The 25,187-nt window shown below is 38.9% G+C and overlaps 1 protein-coding gene across 14 annotated transcripts in view; it reads right to left on the bottom strand.

Annotated features, from left to right (window-relative positions):
* The window catches only part of KIAA0586 (KIAA0586 ortholog), a 112,834-nt gene that overhangs the window by 45,123 nt on the left and 42,524 nt on the right, over positions 1 to 25,187 (bottom strand). For 13 of the 14 annotated variants that reach the window (XR_010600822.1, XM_065593823.1, XM_008170952.3 and 10 more), the window contains 6 exons: positions 19,947 to 20,135; positions 18,703 to 18,890; positions 14,686 to 14,793; positions 13,030 to 13,110; positions 845 to 1,038; positions 547 to 665 (listed from right to left, as the gene is read on the bottom strand). Coding sequence is in view for 13 of the 14 variants with exons in the window: in XM_065593823.1 (XP_065449895.1) it covers positions 547 to 665; positions 845 to 1,038; positions 13,030 to 13,110; positions 14,686 to 14,793; positions 18,703 to 18,890; positions 19,947 to 20,135 (879 nt within the window). In the remaining variant the exon portion in view is untranslated. The remainder of the gene's footprint in view (positions 1 to 546; positions 666 to 844; positions 1,039 to 13,029; positions 13,111 to 14,685; positions 14,794 to 18,702; positions 18,891 to 19,946; positions 20,136 to 25,187) is intronic. The other variant, XM_065593826.1, reaches the window with a different exon arrangement.

A 25,187-nucleotide genomic window follows, 5' to 3' on the forward strand; every position in this document is an offset into this window, starting at 1 on the left:
GAAAGTATTATTCCTATTTTACAGATGAGGAAACTGAGGCAGATGACTTGTCGAAGGCCGCAGAGGGAATCAGTATAAGGGCTGAGATGAGACTGTGGGAGTCCCTATGTCTCTCTCTTATGTATGTTTATAAGACAGGCATTTATTTGATATGCCATTCTTCACAAGAGAGATAAAGACAGTCACCCTTGTAGTCTAGCAAAAGTACAATGCGCAGCTGCACTTCGATTTGCATGGACGGAGGTCTACCAGAATTTGTTTGCAAAGCTGGCCCATTTGTGGAATGTTCTTTATCAATTAATCAGGGTAATTTGCTTTTATTGGCCTGATGACCCCTTTCTTCACCTCCACATGTGCACAAACACACATCTTTTCTGTGCATTAGTTGAACAGTTTTGTATGTTTAACACCTCTTACAGCTTAGACAGTTAAAACTCCCTAACCAAGCTGTTAAAATACTTTTTAGCCCAAATTTGAGATGGATAGCCTTTGCCCATCTGCCTTCAGGCTGGAAAGCAACGGAGAACAACTACAATTCCTACTTACCAATGTCAGAGGTTACAGCCTCACTCTCTTCGCTCTCTGATGCGCTCACCCTGGGCACTCTTTCCTGCTGGACGGGGAACATCCCGCTAATAATTCGTGCCATTACTTCTTGTTCCACCCTGACAAAACAAAACTTTTGTATTTCTACCAGCAGGCTCTGAGACAGCCAAATTGACAGCATTCTCAATATATGGGGAAAACTTAATAAGACAAAGGGAAATAGTTAAAAAAAAATACTTGTGTTGATTATGTATTTCTTGCTGCTATTTTATTACCTTAACCCTGACAGGAAACTCACCAGCTAATCAACCTATTTTCTAAAGTTTCCCTCCTTTCAATGATTTCATCCAGAATATCAGCTGGCTGTTGAGAAGCAGGAGCGGCTGGGGGAAATGGAGGGCCATTATATTTTGGAGAAACAACTTCAGTTTGTCTATTAAATTCCAGGATTGGTTCAGACAATTCTGGGATTCCATCCTCCTCCTCCTGATCCTAATTACAATAAAAGCAAAGAGACAGCCTTAAGGATTTTTGCTTTATAAAATAGTTACAGTTGTGTTATACCATCCTATGCACACGCTTTCCTTTAACCATTTTGCAGTTAATATACAATATTTCAAGTCTACCAACCCATAAAACTGTGCAGTTATAGTGGTACAGAAGTTATTACATAAACAGGATTTGGGTCTCCTGCCTGTGGTGCATGAGGCAGGAAGATAAAGGATAACTGCAATACCTCAGAAATGTACTTGCAACATTTTAACTGAAGAAACAATGGGTGAGGTAGTATATTTTATTGGACCAACCTCAAAAGCTTGTCTCTTTCACCAACAGAGATTACACAGAGCTCTTCTTTAGTTCTGGGAAAGGTACTCATAGTGTCACAGCTAAACACAAGGTGGAACAGACAAGGAGTAAACACATGTTGCAAGAGGCTAATTAAGATGAAGCAGGCAGTTCACCGCTCCACAGTCATAGGATAAAAGGAGGATTAATGGGTTACAGATTGTTGTAATGAGCCATAAATCCAATGTCTTTATTAAGTTCATGATTTTTAGTGTCTAAAAGAATTATTAATTTTAAGTTCTTGTGTTTGTCTTCTGAATGGGTTGTGCGAGGTCAGATATGAAGTGATCATTTTGTGAAACGTCGTCACCTAGGGGTGATAGGGTGTTTTTTTCTTTTATCATTTTTCTGTGCGAGTTCACTCGAGAGCATAGAGATTGTCTGGTTTCACCCCATAATTGTTATTAGGGTGGGACACTGACAGACCAGGTGCCAGCTCATGACAAGGCCACTAGGCCTCACTGAGCACTGACAAAAGCATAGCTGGGAACCAGTCTGGCTCACCTGTGTGTTAGTATTGTTAAAATAGATGTTAAGTTGATAAGAATGTGTATAGTGTTTAGACTTGATGAAACACCTGTAGGATGCTGCATGTATTGATCTCATTTATAAATTCTCTAGCCCAGGGTCAGCAACCTTTCAGAAGTGGTGTGCCGAGTCTTCATTTATTCATTCTAATTTAAGGTTTTGCGTGCCAGTAATACATTTTAACGATTTTAGAAGGTCTCTTTCTATAAGTCTATAATATATAACTAAACTATTGTTGTATGTAAAGTAAATAAGGTTTTTAAAATGTTTAAGAAGCTTCATTTAAAATTAAATTAAAATGCAGAGCCCCCCGGACCGGTGGCCAGGACCCGGGCGGTGTGAGTGCCATTGAAAATCAGCTCACGTGCCGCCTTTGGCACATATGCCATAATTTGGCACATGTGCCATAGGTTGCCTATCCCTGCTCTAGCCCATGGTATAAAGTTACATTGGGTGTTTTCATTGAAAACCTCTGTAACTGTGTAACTCACCAGACAAGAAAGAAGCATTAATTAGTGTAAAGTGCTGGTCCTGCACACAGGAAGGTCCACGGAAACCAAATGATTGTGAAACATCAAAGGACAAAGACTTTCTTGATTGCCCACCCTCCCTACACCCCATACACGGGGAGGAGACTGGAGCCAACACTTGTTCCATCCGTTTGAACTCTGGGGGAAGGAAATAAAAATCCCTGACCAGAAAGAACTGCATCACTGTGCTGCTTGGAATTTGGAGAGGGCAACATTTCTAAGCATAAGCAAGGCATCACCAAGCTACTTATCTTGGGTTAACCCTAAAGGGCACATAGAGCTTGCACATTACAGTAGCATCTATTACTTTTTGAAATCTAAGAATGTAACTCATTTGTGTGTGTATGTTTGCCTGCTTTAACCTTGTAAATAACACTCATTTCTTTTTCCTAGTTAATAAACCTTTAGTCAGTTTAATATAGGACTGGCTACAAGCCTTGTCTTTGGTGAAAGATCTAAGGTACAACTGACCTGGGGTAAGTGATTGGTCCTTTGGGACTGGGAGTAACCTGAATATTGCTGTGATTTTTAGTGTAAGTGACCATCTATCACAAAGGCAGGCTTGCCTAAGTAGCAAGATAGACCACAGTGGCCAATGGGACTGTCTGTAACTCCATGTTAAGGCTTTTGTAGTGCTTGAGGAGTTCACACTTGATACTTGGTTAGTGAAATCTAAGGATAGAACACACAACCAGTTTGGGTTTTGTGCCCTGTTTCTTAACAGTCTGCCCTGAGGTTGGCACTCATGCTTGTGAGCCACTCTAGACAGCTTGACATAGGGCATTTAGTGCACTGGATGAGGTACACCACATGTTGTGATAGGAATGTGTAGGACCCTTGGATCTTGAAAGGTGTGCTGTGGGGAGAATTGATCATATGGAGATAGGTCTGCAGGTTTTGCATATGTTGTTACGGCTCCACTACCTATCCATCAATCTCCCTCTTGAACACACCCACACCAGTACCAACTTCCTGGACACCACCATCAACTTCAACAATAGAACTCTACAGGCAACTATATAAAAGAAACCCACTGATCACGATACCTACCTTCACAGATCTACTAACCACCCCAAACACACCAAGTAAGCTTTTATCTACAGCCAGGCACTCAAAAAACAAAGAATATGCTCTGAGGAGAAAGTCCTGGATACATACCTCAACACTCCTAAAACTGCCTTCACTCAAACAAGGACACTCCACCAAAGAAGTAGATTGCATCAAGGAATGGGCCAACAAAATGCCCTGAGAGAACCCGTTTCAATACAGGAAAAATAAACCCACTGACCAAACACCCATAGTTGTCACCTACCATCCCACACTGGAACCCAGGCAGGGTATTGTTAAACAATTACGACTGATGCTCAATGGGGACTACCTGAACCCCCTCTTCCGGCTTTCAAACAACCCTCCCACCTCACCCTGCTCATCAGCAGAAGCAAGCTCCCCAGAGACCAGGACATACCAACTCAAAGCAGCACCAGACCCTGCCAGAACAACAGATGCAAAACCTACAGACTTATCACCACTACTGTGGTGACCAATATTGCCCACAACACACCTTTCAAAATCCAGGGGTCCTACACACGCCTATCAACACATGGTGTACCTCATCCAGTGCACTAAATGCCCCAATAACAACTATGTGGGTGAAACCAGACAATCACTACACACTCAAGTGAACTCACACAGAAAAATGACAAAAGACAAAAACACCCAATCACCCGTGAGCAAACACTTTTCACAAAATGATCATTTCATATCTGATCATGCAGTCTTCATCCTCAATAGAAACCTGCGCAACACCTTCAAAAGATGAGCCTGGGAACTTGGATTCATAATTCTGCTACATACCAGAAATTATGAACTTACTAAAGACTCTGGATTTATGGCTCATTACAGCAATCTGTAACCCACTTATCCTCCTTCTGTCCTAGGGGTGTTAACTGTCCAGTGCTTCTTGAATAGTCTCTTGCAACATGTGTTCCACTTATCTATTCCACTTTGTATTCAGCTGTGACACTCAAGAACCTTTCCCAGACCTGAAGAAGAGCTCTGTGTAAGCTCGAAAGCTTGCCTCTTTCACCAACAGAAGTAGGTCCAATAAAAGATATTACCTTAGCCACCTTGTCCCTCTAATATTGTGAGACCAATATAGCTACAGCAACACTGCAATTATAACTGAAGTCACTTGTAATATGCATCTCAGAAATGCTGTCCCATAGCACAGATTTTCAATCTTTTCATGGATATCCATTTTCTGCAGAATTTACAATTTAATTTAAAATAAGTTTCAGTATCACCTGGCTGTGAAGATACGGACCAAAATGTGAATTTATTGAGCACACCAGCAGGTAAACTATAGCTCTAACAGATGTGTTGTTATCTTGGAAGCTTAATGGTAATTTAAATACACACATTTATTTTTTCACTACATTTATTTGCTGAAGAGTTAGAAGGGATTTCTAAGCAATGAAATGCAAGACTAAAAAGCTTAATTTTCTGACCCTGCACCCCTTCTGTTTTTTGTTTCTTTGTGTTTTTGCACAAACCTCTACACAGAACCATGGCCAATCACACATATCATACCACACTGTAACACTTAACAGAGACACCACGAAGGACCAGATCCTGCAACCTTCGTTTAGCATATAAAAAATTTTACTTATCCAAATAGTAAGAATCATCTGGGGTGAACACTTTTCATAAAGTGATCACTCTATATCTGACCTCTCAGCCCTCATTTTCAAAGGAAAGCTGCACAACACTTTCAAAAGATGAGCCTGGGAGCTTTAATTCACAGCTTTGCTAGACACTAAAAATCATGGACTGAATGGAGATACTGGACTGAATGGAGATACTGGATTTACGGCTTATTACAACAATCTATAACCCACTAAGAAGACCCCCAGTTGCTCAACCTGCTCCTTTCCTCCCGATCACTGAAGGGGTGTTACCGGGTCACTTCACCGTGAATGGCCCCTCGAAATATGTGTTGACTACTTATGCTAAACAATCTGTTCCACCTTGCATTTAGCAGTGACACTCTGAGGCTATGTCTACACTAGCATTTTTGTCGGTATAACTTATGTCACTCAGGGGTGTGAAAAAAAACACACCCTGAGCGACGTAAGTTGCACCGACAGAAGCGCCGGTGTGGACAACACTGTATCAGTGGGAGACGCACTCCCGCCGACATAGCTACTGCCACTCGTTGGGGGTGGTTTAATTATGTCAATGGGAGAGCTCTCTCCTGTCAGCATAGAGTGGCTACACAGGAGATCTTACAGCAGTGCAGATGCATTGGTACAGATGTGCCGCTGTAAACTCTTTAGTGTAGACATCACCTGAGTAAGTTTCCCAGTCCTGAAGAACAGCTCTGTGTAAGCTTGAAAGCTGGTCTCTCACCAACAGAAGTGGTCCAATACAAAATGTTATCTAGTTCATTTGATCTCTCTAGTAAGAATTACTCACATGAGTAAGACCTGAAGGACTGACCCGTAAGGTTATGTCTACACTGCCACGAAAAACCCACGGCTGGTGCAAGCCAGCTGACTTGGGCTTGCGGGGCTTGGGCTGCATGGCTGTTTCATTGCAGTGTAGACTTCCAGGCTTGGGCTGGGGCTCGGCTCTAGGAATCTGTGAGGTGAAGGATCCCAGAACTCAGGCTAAGAGAGAAAAGGGAGCAAGCACTTCCACCCTGATATTAAGGTTTCTCTCCCAGTCTTCCACTCCACTAGTTTTCAAGCCTTTTAAAATTGAAAAAGGTAACAAAGCTCCTTACTGGGTATGGGGGAGAGGGGGGAAGAAGAGAAGAAAGTTCTGGGTTTTTAAAAAGATGTTTTCTTAAATAATGCATAACTTACAAAACAGACATATCAACATGATATTCACATTTGGATTGCACCAAATAGAAATCTTACCCAAAAAATTCTATATGCACTGTTCTGTAACATTTAAAAATAATTTATTACATTTAAATTCAAATAAGGGTGCCATAGCGTCTTAAAATTATTCTGGATGACTTGTGAGTTGATAAGCAATTCATTCTATTGGGATATATGCATTCATAGCCATAATTCATTCTCAGTGAATTTACAAATTCCTCTGTCCAGTGTTTCCTTATGCATGTTCGTTCTACTGACTGCATTAACTCTTATAAATTTTCTTTGAGGTCTCCCATTTAATATAAGCTTTTCTAAAGTGTTTAAAATGCAGACATCTGGATTAAATAAACTAAGTATATGCAATAAATCTCACATGTAACTAATAGCTTCTGGCTAAAACTTCAGCGGTTTTTCTACATTTCCAAATCATATACATAAGATTTAAAAAAAATATTTTTATTAGTATACCAATCTGAACAGGGAAGTATATATTATACTCATTTTGAGATAATACATAATCTTCACAGAAAATTAAATCCAAAAATAATGTTCAGAATTTAATTACACAGACTAAACCTATTAATATGTCATCTTCCAGTCTTTTCCTGAATGATCTGTAGTTAATTCTGCATTTCACCTCCTAAGGGACCTTTGAAAATATCTATCATGACTACCAATCAAAAAAAATGACAAATTAGAAGTTATTTTAGACCTAGTTGGAATATTAATCATTCTACTTTTCAAAGTATCAAGTTGAGGCCATCTCTATTTAGATCTCAAAAGTATATTCACATAATGTTATAGAAATAAAAAATGGCGGAACTGATCAGATAAAATACGAGCATTTTGTTTTATCATTGAAAAATATATTAATAGTCTCTTATCAAAGTTCTCCAATAACTTAATCATGAATTTATTTTTTGACCCTTGATTTTCAAAGGCTTTCATGGTGTAGGCCTTGGCTACATTAAACCTCCTCTTTAGCTGTACTCATCAGGATGAGTTTTTCAGTGAGAAAAACTAGATGGAACCATTTTCCCTGGGAAAATGCAGTTCCATCTAAACCGAAATGCTTTGCAAAATCTTGTTGATTTTGCCAAAATTTCATTTAGAGGAAAAAGGAGGGGAATGTTCTGACAATGGTGAAACGTCCTGTTTCAACATTTCTGCTGGTCACACCCTCTGCTCCAGCTTGTTACCAGACCGTTAATTCCAAAGTTGCGTAAAAACTCGTAGAATAGGATTAGTAAGAATAACTTCAATGCCAACTAGCAAACTATGTACAATAGGCTAACTAGCCCACATACGGTAGGTACAAAAATTATATTTTGTCCTTTGGACAAGCAGCCATTCAGGGAAGGCAGAACTGTGAATGCGGATACTATTAAAAGGATATTATCAGGTAAGAAATTTCCCATTTTATAGCCCTATGTCTCCCACAATACTGTTACATGTGGGAAGTAGCAAGCAGAGAACAGAACTAGGGAGGGATGAAGAAGTAGAATAACAAGTGAAGGGAGGGCTTTTCCCATCAATTGCCAAAACAGAAAGCGACTTCTGGATCAATGCATGCAGCACCTTCCTTTTGAAGGACGCTTCTGCAGAGGATAGAAAGTTCACCTTATAGCGTCTAATAAAAGGGTTAATAAAGGACCATGTTGCTGCCCTGCAGATCTCCTCAGGGGAAGAACATGGGCAGAAAGAGCCTAAAGACACCATAGATCTTCTGTTTTGATTCTGTCAAAACAGGTTCAACCTGATGCCTTGTACGCCTTGACAATGCATAATCTGATCCATCTAACCAGATATAGTTTAGATAGCTGGAGCCCTTGTCACTTCGGATGAACGGAGATGAACAAAGAAGCCAATCTTCTTGTTGAATCGGTGCACTCAATACATACCTTTAGTACTCCAAAAGCATCCAGATTATGCCACAGCTTTTCTGCAGGATGCTGTGGATTTGGATGGAATCCTAGGCGGCACGGAAAGATGAGTTCACTTTTGACGAGAAAGATTATGAGTTCCTTCATACCACTTTGTCATTATGAATGACTCAATGAGATTTATGCATCGATAAAGCTGCCAACTTCAAGACTCATCTAGAAGTCATGATAGCAACCAAGAAACAGGTTTTGATAGATCTGTAGAAAGGTGAGGATCCATGTAAATGGTTTAAAAGGGTGCTTTCAGCACCAGTGGTAGGTCCCATTTGGGAACGACTGGTCTGACTGCAGGTCTAACCAGTCTGACTGCTCTGAGAAATCCGAGTACTTGGATTCTCTTCCAAGGACATCAAGTAAGACGCTACTTGTGACCAACATCTGGCTGAATACTGTAGTGTTGAACTGCCCATCAAAACTACACACAGGAAGGGAATAGCTCATATGTATCAGAATTGGGGTTGATGCTGGACTGCAGAATCTGAGTGTCCACATGGATGGGGCAGTTTACTGGTATCACTGTTAAAACTTTTTTGTGTACGTAGTCTCTAACTATTACTGTTGAGGAGAAACCTTCAAAATGAGAGCCTGAAACAACAGCTCTAGGGTGTGAACTGTCCTATTTATTTCAATGGGTGCTAACACCTATGCTAATGAGGATACTTTGATTGTCAACATAGTTAATTATTTCACTGCTCTCCAAAGCATAAAGAAAAAGAAAGGGAGTAACTTGAAGGTCTATCTTAGCATTTCCCCAAAGTGCAAGATGCACCAAGACATAAGAAGGCAAATGCAGAAGGGTTATACATTACCACAGGTAGGCCTTTAACACGATACGCCAGGACAGCAATGGGGGCACAACACATTTCATCTTCCTCAGGACTCAACTTTCAAAAATTTGGAAACTGCTGCATTATCCAATGACAGAGTAGCTAACTAAAATTAGCATTTTAACATCTTAAGTATCTTCTGGACCTATCTTCTACCACAAGAAATCAGAGAGAAAGAAGTACTAAACGCAGAGAAAACTCATGGACCAAAGTACCAAAAAATCCTGTCCACATGAAATTGAAAAACCAGGAAGTTTTTTGACAAATACTTATCTTCTTAACTTCTAACAGATTGTACTTTTCATGGGAGAAAAAGGCCAGTTTTCCTGCATAACATTTTATGGACATGTCTCCATGCACATTCAAAGGAAAGCTATTACTATAAAAGAGGATTGCTTTTGATGTCTTAAATATTTCTGTCACTCCGGAGACCTGATTTTATGGTTCCACATTATTTTTGTCTTGCACATTTTTAAGAATACTATATATATGGTCATGAGCCAAACATGTGTTGCCATTGAAACATTATTTTGTTTTGCGGTTAAAATGCAAACCATTGCCAAGAACAAAAAATAAAAGCAATCCTGGAGAAAAATGAAGAATAACTCATGTTAACATTTAAAGAATTTAGATGCCGTTAGGCCCTTTTTACTGTTATTTCTTAAATTGATTTCTTAAGTAGTTTCCCTGTTCATTTTTAAAGAATAAGCATTTGTGCAAATAGAAAAAAACTGCCCAAGTAGATTTATTAGTTCTTTTAGAGAAGTTCTGGTCATTTTTTTAAAGAGTCATTTGCATAGCTTTGACAGAACTGGAAGATATTTTTAGATATATTGTACATTTAATACACATATTTCTGAAGTGAATATACTATAGTGGTCACAAATGGAGCTCTCTGAGTAGCTATCAATAAGGTTATTCGCATGTTCATATATTTACAAGGTATTATTGACAGTTTTTCTTACTTTTATTTCCAAAATCCATTTGGTAATAAGAACACTATATATGCAATTCATTTTCAAGGGCTGCAACATCACCAAATGATGTATGCTCTGTCTTACTACTTGATATTAACTTACTTCATTGCTATTTTCCAGTAAGTGCACAAACAGGTAGGTCTCAAATGCTAGTACCACTATTGACTCTGAAGTGCTGTTCTTCGACGGCATGCCTTTATTTCTAAGGAGTCTAGGCACGTACAATTAAAACCCAATTCTTAAAATTAAGTTAACTCTCTTCCTTTTGTTTGTCAAAGGTCCTTTATCTATTAACAAATTACGTATTTATTTCAACAATGAAGAATAAGATTGTTCAACAAGTAGATATATTTTTTAAGTTGTTAGTAAATACAGGGGAAAGACCTCGGTATTGATACAAAAATTATATTAATAAAATTATTGTAACTTTTTAAAAAGTTGTTACAAACTTGTTTGAACCTTTACTTAATATTAAGATATAGCTACAAAAGTGTTATTGCCAGGATGCTTGGAAATATAACAATATACATGTTTAGCTAATTATGTTACAAAATGTTAAAGCTAATCAAAGAAATTCCAGAAGGTTTCCGCTTCTATCTCCCAAGGACAAGCACACATCAAGCAGAAACAAACTTTGTGAACATTTTTAGGAATAAATCTGATTGCGAAAAGAATGCTGGGTTGTGTTATCAGAGCAATAAACGTAGAGGTAAAGTGGGCCTATTTGAACCCCTCCTGTCCCTTCTTTTCAAAGAAAAAGCTATGTTTAACCCACACAGATTTCTAGAACTAGCCTTACTGAAACTGATTTATTTTGTAAACACACTGAAGTCTTTATTCTTTACACTTGGAGAATATTTACGGTGGGAAATGTTTTACAGAAGATACCAGTTACTTCCAAGTAACTCATGTCAACACTTAGAGATGAAAATCTCCGTTGTTTCTCAAATATTTAAGATTGTATATGCTACTTTCAATATGTATATTTGCAAATATTTTGTAAATGCAAGCCTGATAGTACTGTTATATAACTAGCAAAATGTTTTATGTACAAATATAGTAAGTTCACTTGATGATGGACTAATTATTAACATAAGAAGCCATTAAAGCATAGAATATTTATATTAATGGGGAATTATGGGAGTGAGCAAACCTTAATCGAATGCAGGAAGACAAGAAAATTATCATTCCAAAAAGTGTCACGTAGAGTCACCCATTTAGTCTAAAGACTTTCTAAAAGTTATTTAATTTTAAGACTGTTTTGAGAACTAAAAGCTCTTACATAAAAACAGGAGTGTTTGGACTTTTTGAATTTCATTTCCTGTCATACTATAAGAAAAATTAAAAAAAAATCTCAAAAAATGGACTGAATAAAAGAGTTAAAACTTTAAAAGCTATCTGAATCTATTCTTCAATGGCCTTTGTTCTTTTTTTGTGGCAGAAATGTCCCATATTCATTAACAGCTGCATATTCAGGATGTGAAAGAGTCACCTAGGCCAACCCCAAAGGCATGAAGCCAGTCAAAGAATGACAGCAACCAACCTGAATCTAAACAAGAATGAAAGAGGTGTGTTTTCCCTACGATTTCATGAAAATAAGGAGAAGGATATAAAAGACATTGAAGTGAGCACCCCCTCACAACCACCCTCTGCTACTCTGCTTAGACAGCAAGCACTCCACAACTCACCCAACCCATCTCTACAAGCAAACTGCCATAAACAGTTAAGAAAAAAAGAGAAGACTCAAGAAGAAATCAACCCAAGGAAATCTCCCCAAGACGTCAATGTGGATTGGTGAGAGGAAGTTAACTAAAACACTGCCAAGAGATTAGATTTAAAACTCTTGTAATGATTTTGTTGGATTACTGAAATGCTGTTGTAATTTAAAAGACAAACAGTTTTTCCTATTAATCATCAAATGGTTATACCATGGTAAACAGAAAAATAATTAGTTTTAATTGGATTTAAGATTCCTAATATAGATTAATTTGCCTGTCTCAAGATAGTTCCTTAAATGCCTTCTTCTAAGTAACTGATTTAAATATTTTCTTTGGTTTCATAGGATATAGTAAAGATAGACAGCCAGTTTATAATTGGTAATTTATTAATAACCAACAAGTCTTCTTGCCTTGAAACAAATATACTTTTTTGCTCACCTATAAACATTCATAGTTATCGAAGGCTATATTAAAGAATGGATTCACAATAATTTTAAACAATATACTTTGGTCTTAACTTTACCAAGAGAAAAGAACACCTCAGAGTTGTTCATTCTCAAGGGTGTTAATCTCAGTTAAAAGCTCTCCACAGAGAGACGTACAGAAGAGATTATAACGGAAATAAGCAGTTTATCATTTTGGTTTGGTCATTTGTGTTGTTTAATGTTTTCTTTTCCTTTCTTTAGTAATAAAATAGCCAGGGTTATTAATTATGATTTTGCTTGGTCTTGATCACACCCAAGCAAGCAGCTCCCAACCAAGATACACACATTTGCAATAACTGCCAAAGATCATGCAAATCTCGAACTGGACTATTCAATCATATGAGACATTGCAAACCATTTACATGATAGGCTACAATTCCCACCGTCTCTCACAGACAAAAGGATGCCAACTATGATCACAGTGTCTCCTAGCATGTGTAAAAGAAACACTGACTAAATAATGGGAGCCATATCCCTGAGTTAGCAGAAAGAGAAACAATAAGTAAGAGCTGGCCTACCATTGCTTGTTTCTCTAAACCAAATGTTTTTAGTCATTTAAAAACAAAATTACTTGGTATCCAACAATTTAAAACCACCCCTTTCAATCTCACATAAAGCTACACTATAAAAAAAATATGCCTCTTGTGTAAAGTACAATTTTTAATGCTGTATTTCATATTGAGGAACAGAACAGAATTGAATATAAAAGTCAAAGGCAGGGACATCTTTGGGATATAATTACCTGAAGGACATCAGTAACATCAACAAAATTAGTTCCTGGGAACTTCAGATCTTCCTCCTCATACTGAGTTTGTTCTGGACCCTTATAAAAGGTAGACAAAAACATACATATCTTAAATTAAAAGGTATAACTGTAGAAAAACTTTATACTGAGAATATGATCAAGCTACAGTGACCATCTTGTTGCACACTAATTAGATCTTAAACAACAACCATGCAAATATTTTTATCCTAACAGTTAGAGGGATTTCTCTATAGACCAGGAAGAGGACTGGATGGTATCCATTAAGCAATTCAGTAAAATGAATGTTAGCACTCCTTGGACTTGGCTGTAGGATTTAATAGAATATCTCTGCTTCAAAATCTCAGGACAACATTATTTTTATAACTATCAAACTTTTTTTTGAAATACACAAGAGAGGGACAAATGACTGCAAAGCGAATCACTCAGTCTGGAAATACCTAAATTAAGGTTTCCCAAAGCAACCTTAACTCTACTTCCTTGTGCATAATCATTACAAACTAGTTTTTAATTACATGATCACAAGCTCTTTTGGGGGGGGGGGGGGGGGGTTGATTGGGGGAAGGGCAGAACCCTGCCTCATTCAGTGGCAGAATGAGAATGAGAGTTCAGCTGAATGACGAAGGAGTTGTGTAGTGAATGAGGCAGGGGTCTGCAGGAACATCACCTCATGCAATGAGGAGGCTGGTTGGTATGCAGTGAATGAAGCAGACACACACATGCTGAACAGCTAAGGAAAAAAGAAATATTGAACAGTTGCCTCATTCTGTTCACATAGTTCAGCATGTGCACTGAATGAGGCTGAGGTCCTGTGGAAGAAACAATATGTGATCTTGTCATCATATGCTTCAGTTTGCAACCTTAACATTCTTTGGATAGTTTTCTGCCTGGAATTCACACATAATCTTCATTACTTCCTAAATGCTCTATGACAACTCTGAAAAGGGACATGGGCAAAATCATGATTCACAGATCTGAAGGTCAGAAGGGGCCATTGTGATCATCTAGTCTGACTTGCACCATACAGGCCATAGCACCTCACCAAGTAGTTAGTGGCTTGCCTATGTTGCTGTATAAGGGAGCTCAAGGCACCTCCTTACTGCCTTGCACAGCTACCTTGTATTGTTGGTCTGTGCGCAGGGTGGTGAGACGATCCACAGGGCCACTATTCCCCACCCAAGGCAAGCGGACAGGGAATGGACATAGAGGGTGCTAGGAGTGGGTGAAGCCTTCTCTCCTCCATGTGCCTGCTAATACAGCTGAGCCTGCATGGATGGAGAAGCAATGTGCTACTGGTATGGGCCAACAGCAGATTACTTCCTCTCCCCCATCCCCAAAAGAGTCATTATTCTTTCCCTATGCTGTTTCTGGGGTGGGCACAGCTATGCACCACTCCTTACTCAGGGACGGAAGGAAATTAACGATCTACACCTTGTTAAAGATTTTGTTTCAAATAAATAAATAAATAAAACCCCACCCATCTTAGAAGTCACAATTTAGTTCTCTTTTCTGTTTACTAGTGGGCCTACTTACTTTAACAAAGAAGGAATACTACATTAGCTCATTTGATAGTAATTAAAGTATTAATATCTACTTATCAAACTAACACCAATTCTTAGGCATTTAGACAAATACCTGAATCAGACTGCTGACAGGAGGAAGTGCTGCTTCAGAGCTTGTAGAAGCCTGGTTTATACTCACACTGTCATTTGAAATACTGTCAATATCTACATTCGGTAATACCTAAAATGGAAAACACCACAAGTCCAAAATCGAAGTCTGTATTAATTAAAATTTCCTCTGTTCAAACTGTTCATAAGAACATGGAATGGCTCCCCATTATCATGCCTGCACCTGGTCAGGACTGGATTTTACAGACAGATTTAACATAATAAACAAGCTAAGAACATTCCCCCAAGAGTACTTCCTTCTCTTTTTTTTCTGTTATGTTACTTTTCCTGCTCTCCATTTCATTTGAGGTCTTCAGTTTTGTTATCTATAACAGATTGTTAACACCCTGGGACCTTGTCATCTTGTATGTTTTAACTGCCAAACACATGTATGGTAATTGTACATAATAAAGACTCCACCCCAATTCACATTAATTATTCAGAATTCTGTGATTGATTGACTCATGGGTCATTTATGTTGCCTTATAAGCTACTGTGTAGTTAAGTGTACTTTTAAGTAATAAGCAGTAACTATTAATTTTGTAATAGACACATTGTAATAGATGTACAATCTTTGTACAATACAGTTAGAAGAAGAATTAGAGTGATTATGTTCTTTGCAGTGACAAAGATTTTTCAACAGGTACACAAATGCATCAAAAGGAAATGTAAGTACTAGTTTAAATCTTTGACAAAAGCCTCATCACTTGGAACATTTAAAACTAAACTGGACAAACACCAAAAAAATGTGTTGATGAGAAAAGTGGTGCACTGGCAGAGGGATAGACTACATGTTCTATATGGGATTTTTTATTTAAATCTCCTACTTCTATTATTCAAAAGTTATATTTAAAGGGGTGAGGGGAGAGAGGAGGAATACTGACAGCATATCTTCTGCTTCAGTTTGATTCTCCAATGAACACAGAATACTGAATTTTTGATAAAACATTCATTTCCATTTCTATGACAACAGACTCATATCACAAACATGGGATTAGGACTTCAGTGGTTGACTGGTCTGAAGGGAAACTGAGTTGCAAGGAAACTCATATTTAAACAAAAAATTTAAATGGCAAAGCATTCAGCCAAGTAAATTGTTATTGTTTTAAATAAATTAAACTCATTTTCGAGTTTCCTCCAGCATTAAAGTCTCCCTTGACACAAGGAATAAACTTGCAGATATGTTCTTTTTCCAAACAACTCTATTCTGGTTAAATAATAAAAATGATTGTAAAAAAATTCAAAACAATTAAGTACAGGATGACTGATTTTTGGTTTACACTACACCATATGGTGTTAACATTAAGAGAAAAGGCATCCACCAATGCCAAATCATTCACATAGAATCACAGAACTGTAGGACTGGAAAAGACCACAATAGTCCATCTAATCCAGTCCCCTGCACTCAAGGCAAGAATAAGTATTAACTCAACCATTCCTGACTGGTGTTTGTCTAACTTGTTCTTAAAAACCTCTGATGACAGAGATTCCACAACCTCCCTGGGCAATTTGTTTCAGTGCTTAACTACCCTGACAGTTAGGAAGTGTTTCCTAATGTCCAACCTAAACCTCCCTTGCTGCAATGTAAGCCCATTGCTTCTTGTCCTATCCTCCTTGTAACAACCTTTTATGTATTTGAAAACGGCTATCATGTCCCCTCTGTGTACTCTTCCCCACACTAAACAAACCCATTTTTAAAAATCTTTCCTCATAGGTCATGTTTTCTAGACCTTTAATCGTGTTCTTCCTCTGGACTTTCTCCAATTTGTCCACATCGTTCCTGAAACGTGGCGCCCAGAATTGGGCACAACACATGTCACTGAGGCCTTATCAGCATGGTGTAGAGTGGAAGAACTATTTATTGTGTCTTGCTTACAAACACTCCTGCTGATACATCCCAGAATGATGTTTGCTTTCTGGCAACAGTGTTACACTGTTCACTCATATTCAGCTTGTGATCCACTACAACCCTCAAATTCCTTCCTAGGCAGTCATTTCCCATTTTGTATGTGTGTGATTGTTCCTTCTTAAATGGAGTACTTTGACTTTGTCCTTATTGAATTTCATCCTATTTACTTTAGACCATTTCTCCAGTTTATCTAGATCATTTTGAATTTTAATCCTATACTCCAACGCACTGGTAATCCCTCCCAGCTTGGTATGTCCACAAACTTTACAAGTGTACTCTCTATGACTTTATCTAAATCGTTTATGAAGATATTGAACAAAACTGGACCCAGAACCAATCCCTGTGGGACTCCACTTGATATGCCCTGACAGCTTGACTGTGAACCACTGATAAGTACTCTCTGTAAATGGTTTTCCAACCAGTTATGCACCCACCTTACAGTAGAACCATGTGGGCTATATTTCCCTAGTTTGTTTCTGAGAAGGTCATGCGAGATAGTATCAAAACCCTTACTAAAGTCAAGATGAAAGAAGAACAGGAGGACTTGTGGCACCTTAGAGACTAACAAATTTATTAGAGCATAAGCTTTCGTGGACTACAGCCCACTTCTTCGGATGCATCCGAAGAAGTGGGCTGTAGTCCACGAAAGCTTATGCTCTAATAAATTTGTTAGTCTCTAAGGTGCCACAAGTCCTCCTGTTCTTCTTTTTGCGGATACAGACTAACACGGCTGCTACTCTGAAACCTTAAAGTCAAGATATATCACATCAATTGCTTCCCACCTATCCACGAGGCTTGTTACCCTGTCAAAGAAAGCTATTAGGTTGGTGTGACATAATTTGTTCTTGACAAATCCATGTTGACTGTTACTTATCACCTTATCTTCTAGGTGTTTGCAAACTGATTGCTTATTTGCTCCATTATCTTTTTGATTACTGAAGTTAAGCTGACTGGTCTCAGATTCATAGACTTTAAGGTCAGAAGGGACCATTATGATCATCTAGTCTGACTTCTTGCACATTGCAGGCCACAGAACCTCACCCACCCACTCCTGGAATAGACCCTTAACATCTGGCTGGGTACTAAAGTCCTCAAATCATTATTTAAAGACTTCAAGTTACAGAGAATCCACCATTTACATTAGTTTAAACTTGCAAGTAATCCGTGCCCCACGCTGCACAGGAAGTCGAAAACCCAACAGGGTCCCTGCCAATCTGACCCAGGGGAAAATTCCTTCCCAACTCCAAATATGGCATTCAGTTAGACCCTGAGCATGTGGGCAAGACCTACCAGCCAGACACCTGGGAAAGAATTCTCTGTAGTAACTCAGAGCCCTCCACATCTAGTGTCCCATCACTGGCCGCTGGAGATATTTCCTGCTAGCAGTCCTGTAGGCAGTCTTATCATACCATCCCCTCCATAAACTTATCAAGCTCAGTCTTGAAGCTAGTTAGGTATTTTTCCCCCCACTGGTCTGTAATTCCCTGGGTTGTCCTTATTCTCTTTTTTATAGATGGGCACGATCTTTGCCCTATTCCCGGGCTCTGGAATCTCTCCAATCTTCCATGAGTTTTCAAAGATAATTGCTAATCGCTCAGATATAGGGTGACCAGACAGCAAGTGTGAAAAATTGGGATGGGGGTGTGGGGTAATAGGAGCCTATACAACACAAAGTCCAAAATATCGGGACTGTCCCTATAAAATTGGGGCATCTGGTCACCCTACTCAGATATCTCTTCAGTCAGCTCCTTGAGTATTCTAGGATGTATTTCATCAGGACCTGGTGACTTGAAGACATCTAACTTGTCTAAGTAATTTTTAACTTGTTCTTCACCTATTTTAGCTTCAGATCCTACCTCATTTTCGCTGGTATTCACTATGTTAGTGCTTCAATCGCTACTGACCTTTTTGGTGAAAACTGAAACAAAAAAGGCATTTCGCGCTTCCGCTATTTCCACATTTTCTGTTATTGTCTTTCCTTCCTTATTGAGTAATGGGCCTACCCTGTCCTTGAACATGAACAATCTTTAGCGAATATTAATAAGTACAGCAGTTGTTGTGCTTGATTCATACCTGCACAGTGAGTTTAGGAGGGTCCTTTTTTTCTGATCTCATCTCTATTACTGCTATGTTGGGTTTCTTTAGCTTAGGTTGTGGTTTTGGAGGAGCTGGAAGAACAGAGGTGGTCACTGTAACAGGGTGTGGTTTACCTATAATGACTCCAGCAGGCTGTGGTGAGATGCCATTAATTTGCGTTTGACCTAAAGACAGTTGGTCAAGAAACATAAAAACCTTTAATTTATTGATTAAACAGAATAAAGTTAAACTTAAATTTAATTCAGAACATTTTTGTGAATTTTATAAAAATCAGATTAATTTTCTTCCTCACTGGTCAAAATCTGGTGTCTTATCCGTTAAATTTAAATTTTTATGCATTTTTTCGTATTAATTTTCTTAAGCCTAGATGCCTAAGGATTTTCCCAATTGTTTTGTAGTTCAATTGACTACAGTGCCACCTAGTGTTACGAAACAACAATAACTGCAGTCACCTGTGCTACTCAAAAACTTGGGTCATCATAATGGACAGACATTTTTGTTCTTTGACCTACAGGATATGGGCTATATAAAATCAATACCTACATTACACAGTCTCTCCCTGTCTCCTCCGATCTGGAATTAGTAGGCCAGTTAGTCAAGATATGATTCAGCTTATAACATTCTTCGAGCTTTGACTGCAGCCCCTCTTTTTTGTATATTTATTATCTTTAGGTGTCAGCTTAATATTAACCTCTATCTATACACCAACAGTACTCAGACTATATCTGCTCTCAAGAGGAGACTATCTCAGTTGTGATCAATATGCTATAATCAACTTGGGAAAATATTATTGAAACTGTTGGGCAGAAATGATCAATTTATATCTACTCTCTGTCTTGCAGACTAAATTCCAGGGCCCGGAATCATTCCCTGATCAACAATGGCTCCTCCTGTAGATCCAAGGGCAGAGTCTCAGTGACGGGAAGAGTACCAGGAAGGAGGCTGCTGCAGTGCAAAATGCCAGCAATCTCTCCTCTACCAGGATGTCCTCAAACAGGCAGGACAAGGTGTGAGTGGTGCTGGCTAGGAGTGGGCCTGGCTAGAAGAACCAGAGGATACACAGATTCCCACTGCAACCTCTGCTAGTTTAGCTTCTATGGTGTCCCATCAGAATTTAACACTGCTCCCCAAATTATACAGAGAGATAAGAGATGCTTCTCTCAGAAGCAGCTGGGATGAATCTGGCCCATATAATTCATTAGGTTTTTGGTTGTTCTTACCTAATGGAATAGCCATAGGAATCAGATGGCCTTCAAGTGGACCGGACACATCAGGTATTTCTCTGCTGGGGCTGAACAGATACTGGCTTTCTTTAAGGGGTGCAGAAAGTGGACGCTGCCTCTTAGGACTGATTATTACTTTCTGTGTGCAAGAGTTGGTTTGTGTTCTTGCTGACTTTACCTTCGTACCTGAAATGAGAATCAACTAAATTATACATCTCTCACATGATGTCATATACCAGTAAAAGCTTATGTAATACAAACTGTTTGATTGCAATAAACTATGTATAACTGCTTTAACAACAGAGAAGGTATGACCAGCCATTGTTCTAATAAATAAAAAATGTTGGAAGTGATGAATAAGTTATATTCCTCAATACTGACAGAAGAAATTCTGTAAAGCTACACCAAACTCACAACTTCCCCCACCAAAAATACCCGTTTTATGGCACCTCTCCTGCCAATGAATTTTCTTCTGTTTTTTATTTTGCACAGCACTCAAACCAAGTGATAAGAGAACTGAAACTGCTATCGAAAGACAGTAAGTTGACTTTTAAGGATTTATGAGAGAGAGAGAAAAGTAAATATAGGGTTGTACGTCAAACACCACAAGGAATAAGGGAAATTCTATATAAAACCCTATATTTAGTTAAAGAAAGCAGTTCTCCTTCCATTTAAATAACATGTAACAAAAAATCTTAAGTAGAAACTACGTCTGACATTGACTGAAAATAAATCACAACATAAAACGCCTAAGATCGATTAGAACAAGAAATAACCCGTGGATACTATACATTGCTGGCTTTATAATCCAATGAAATACAAACTGATGCATGCATCCAAGAAGTGGGTATTCACCCACGAAAGCTCATGCTCCTATACGTCTGTTAGTCTATAAGGTGCCACAGGACTCTTTGCTGCTTTTACAGATCCAGACTAACACGGCTACCCCTTCGAAACTGATGCTGGCAGCACATGCCAAAGCCCCCTAGGCCTCATTAAACACTAACAAATATATAGCTGGAACCAGTGTGGCTCATCTCTGTGTTAATACTGTTAAAATAGGTATGAGAGTTACAAAAATGTGTTTAGACTTTATGAAATGCTTTTAAATTGCTGCATGTACTAATCTCACTTATAATACCTGTATGCCATGTTATAGGGTAATATTTAAGTGCTTTTCTTTGATTGTAAGTCACCAGACAGGAGAGAAGCATTAATAGGTTCGGCCAATCGTGGCTCCCACTGGCCACGGTTCGCCGCTCCAGACCAATGGGGGCGGCGGAAAGCGGCGCGGGCTGAAGGATGTGCTGGCTGCTGCTTCCTGCCGCCCCCATTGGCCTGGAGTGGCGAACCGCAGCCAGTGGGACCCGCAATCGGCCAAACCTGCGGACGCAGCAGGTAAACAAACCGGCCCAGCCCACCAGGGTGCTTACCCTGGCGAGCCACGTATCAAAGGTTGCCGATCCCTGGGCTAGACGGACCATTGGTCTGCCCCAGTTTGGCCATTCTTATGTTCTCACATAGCAACACTAGCCTGACCACACTAAACAATAATCTAAAATGTTACAGATATGTATACTCTTTATGATTTAAGGGAGAAATTCTGCTCTCAATTATACTAGGGTAAATCCAGGATAATTAATGAACTGAAGTTACTCCAGATTCACACCAATATTAAAAAAAATAGTACTATACAATAACAATAAACCACACATTAAATGTATTAAGAAGTGGCTAACTGACAGATCTCGAAAATTAATGGTCAATGAGGAAACATCCTCAAATTGGGGAGGTTCCTAGTGGGTTCCACAAGAATAGGTAGGAGGCCCAACCCTATTAAACATTTTCACTGATGATCCAGAAGAGCATATAAAATCACTTATGATAAATATTTGCAATGACACACAGACTGGCAGAGTGGTAAATAACAATTACGACTGAGCAGACACACAGAGCAATCTGAATTTCTTGGTACATTCTCTGAACATGATTTTCAAGTGCTTTTAACTATTCCTTTCTCTTGAAAAGAAAAAAAAAATCACTCAAATTTAGCAGAAACTGGATTTTTGATGAAACATACATGTAAAACATGATGCATTTAAAACTTAAGTTCTTTTTCCGTTACAATTATCCAAGCACAAAAAAATTATTCTTTAAAAAAAACAAAAAACCTCCTTCATGCACTCAGATTACCCAGGAACAGATGGATTTCTCCACCCCCAACTTCCTAGGAGAATTCTTGCACTGATATCAAGCATTATTCATGAAAGTTTAGTTGCAAAGGAAAACTGTTGAGCAAGTTATAAATGACTGAAAAGACCATCTAAAAATGTCCATTTCAGCCTTAACTAGCAGAATCCTTGTTGCAACACTAAATTTAACACAACCGAAATATGCTATTAGTGAAGGGGAGTCACTTTAATGAAATTAGATTTTCTTGACGATCAACCATGAGGTTAACTACTTTCAATGGTTCTGTGATCTATGTAATATGGTATGCAATCTCCAGGAGCGGGAATCAAAAAGGATGTTGATAAAATGGACAGCGCTCAGAGAACAGCCACAAGAATGATCAAAGTAATTAGAAAACATGCCTTATAATGTTAGACTCAAGAGTTCAATTTATTTAGCGTAACAAAGAGAAAGTTAAAGGGTCACTTGATAACAGTCTACAAGTATCTAGTCTATACCACTGTATAGTCTCAATCACTGTAGTATATCAGCACCTCACAAAAACATGAACAAATTATTCCCAATACCTATTGGAAAGTATTATTTCACCCATTTTACTAACAAGGAATTGAAGCACAGAAGATTTAAGCAACTTGCCCAAGGTCAACCCAAGAAGTCTGTGGCAAAGACAGGTAATAAAATTAGGTATTTTAAGTACCAGTCAAGTGCCATCCTACCTCAGGCTAAAACCTCGGTTGGAAAGTTTAGGAATAGATTAACTCTATGGAAGCTCTATTTACAGTAAATGCTCATGAAATGACACAGTATATTCCCGTCGTCTTCCCTCTTTTTCCCCTAAAGAGAATATAAACATGTCTTACTTTATTTATTATCAAGATACAGAGAGATCAATGTAACTTGCACAGAGTTCCAATTACAGGATAACTCCATTATTTTAGGATACTTTTATTACACCAGGTTGGTGGGACAGAGGGCTCAGCAGTCCCACAGTCCAGGTTGCACCCAGGGGACCCGGTCACAACGAGTCATTACTACTCTTTGATATCCACTAAATTGTTAATCATAATTACCATGTGACATTTAAAGCACAGTCTGACCTTTTTCCTAAACTGATCTGTTTTTGCTTAAAAAACAGTGTCAGAATTACCCATCTTCATCCAGTCAATCTCTGTTTATACAGCCTATGGCATATTGACAACACTAACTGTAGCTAATACACAAAAAGCTCTGTTACAAAACAGATATGGTTTCTATGCAACCCACCTTGACAACAAGCCACATAAGCAAATAAATGAAATGTTAAAACAACTAATCATATGTACTCTCTACTCTTCCACCCCCAGATACACACTTTATCCCTACCTCAATCATGTATGCAACAAATCACACACTCTAGCCTTTAACTGCCTCAGTACCCTAACCAACTATTTCTTCCAATCACATCAGCCTTCCCTTTTGCACACTACCTTCACCACACTGAATATCCACACATTTACATTGAGGGCACGTCTTTACTACCCGCCGGATCGGAGGGTAGCAATCGATCTATTGGGGATCGACTTATTGCGTCTAGTGAAGACGCGATAAAATCGATCCCCGATGGCTCTGCCGCTGACTCCAGAAATCCACCGCAGCAAGAGGTGGAAGCGGAGTTGACGGCGGCGCGGCAGCGGTCGACTCGCCGCCATCCTCACAGCCAGGTAAGTCGACCTAAAATACGCAACTTCAGCTACGCTATTCACGTAGCTGAAGTTGCGTATCTTAGATCAACCCTCTCCCCCCGTAGTGTAGACCTAGCCTGAGAGAAGTTAATGTAATCATTTGGTAACTCACATTCTCCCTCCAATCTCCCATAGTGTCTTGTCTTCTATACTCCTCCTTATGCTTGCTCTCCCACTTTCCTACTCTTCATATTCTTCCCCACTTCCTCTCCTATTTCTCTGGCTTCCTCCTACATTCCCCTACATGTCCGCTACACATGTCCCCATTTTTCCCCTCCTGCACACGGTATTCCCCTCCAACTCTCTTAGGTTTCCTTCTTGCTTCTCGGACTCCCCTTGTTTCTGGATTCTCCCAGTGACCCCCTCTGCCTCCTCACACCTTAAAGGCCAGCTTAGTGTCACTTTCACGGGGATTGATTCAGGGGGATGGCCATATTTGCTAAACTTCCTCCTTTACAGACTATACAAAAACAGAGATCTCCAATAGCTTCAGCTGTATTAAGAACAATGGGAGATAGCAATCATTTTGATAGAAGGCAATTCTTTATGAGTTCTTTGAGGGAGAACAGTCCCCAGGTTTTGCTAAAGGAAAACGTTAAGTTATGAAGAATAATGGCAAAAGTTAATCCTACCCATAATCCTAAAAGTTAGTCCTCGTACCAGATCAGGATTCATCTCTCTGAAAGTTTTTGTGAAATGAGAACGTTTTTTAAAAGTAACCAGCTGATTTAAAAAGTTTGACTGCCAGACAAATTTCAGCAACAACTTCAAACATTTTAATGTAGAAATGAAAAGATATCAAACACAAACCACATAGACATTTCAAAGGGCATAAGAATTAACACTATGTGAGAGATCAAACGAGATCAAACTAGCTAGAGACATAAAGGATAACAACAAAACATTCTACAAATAGGTTAGAAGCTAGAGGAAGACTAAGGACAAGGTAGGCCCGTTATTCAATGGGGGGAGGGGGGGCGAAATAAAAGAAACTGTGGAAATGGCAGAGGTGCTTAATGATTTGTTTCGGTTTTCACCAAGAAGGTTGGTGGTGATTGGTCGACTAACGGAGTGAATGTCAATGAAAATGAGGTAAGATCAGAAAAGGCTAAAATAGGGAAAAAACAAGTTAAAAATTACTTGGACAAATTAGATGTCTTCAAATCATCAGGGCCTGATGATATGCATCCTAGAATACTCCAGGAGCTAACTGAGGCGATATCTGAGCCATTAGCGATTATCTTTGAAAAGTCATGGAAAATGGGAGAGATTCCAGAAGACTGGAAAAGGGCAAATATAGTGCCAATCTATAAAAAGGGAAATA

This window comes from Chrysemys picta, chromosome 4, assembly GCF_011386835.1.
Source record: "Chrysemys picta bellii isolate R12L10 chromosome 4, ASM1138683v2, whole genome shotgun sequence".
Lineage (NCBI taxonomy): Eukaryota > Metazoa > Chordata > Testudines > Emydidae > Chrysemys > Chrysemys picta.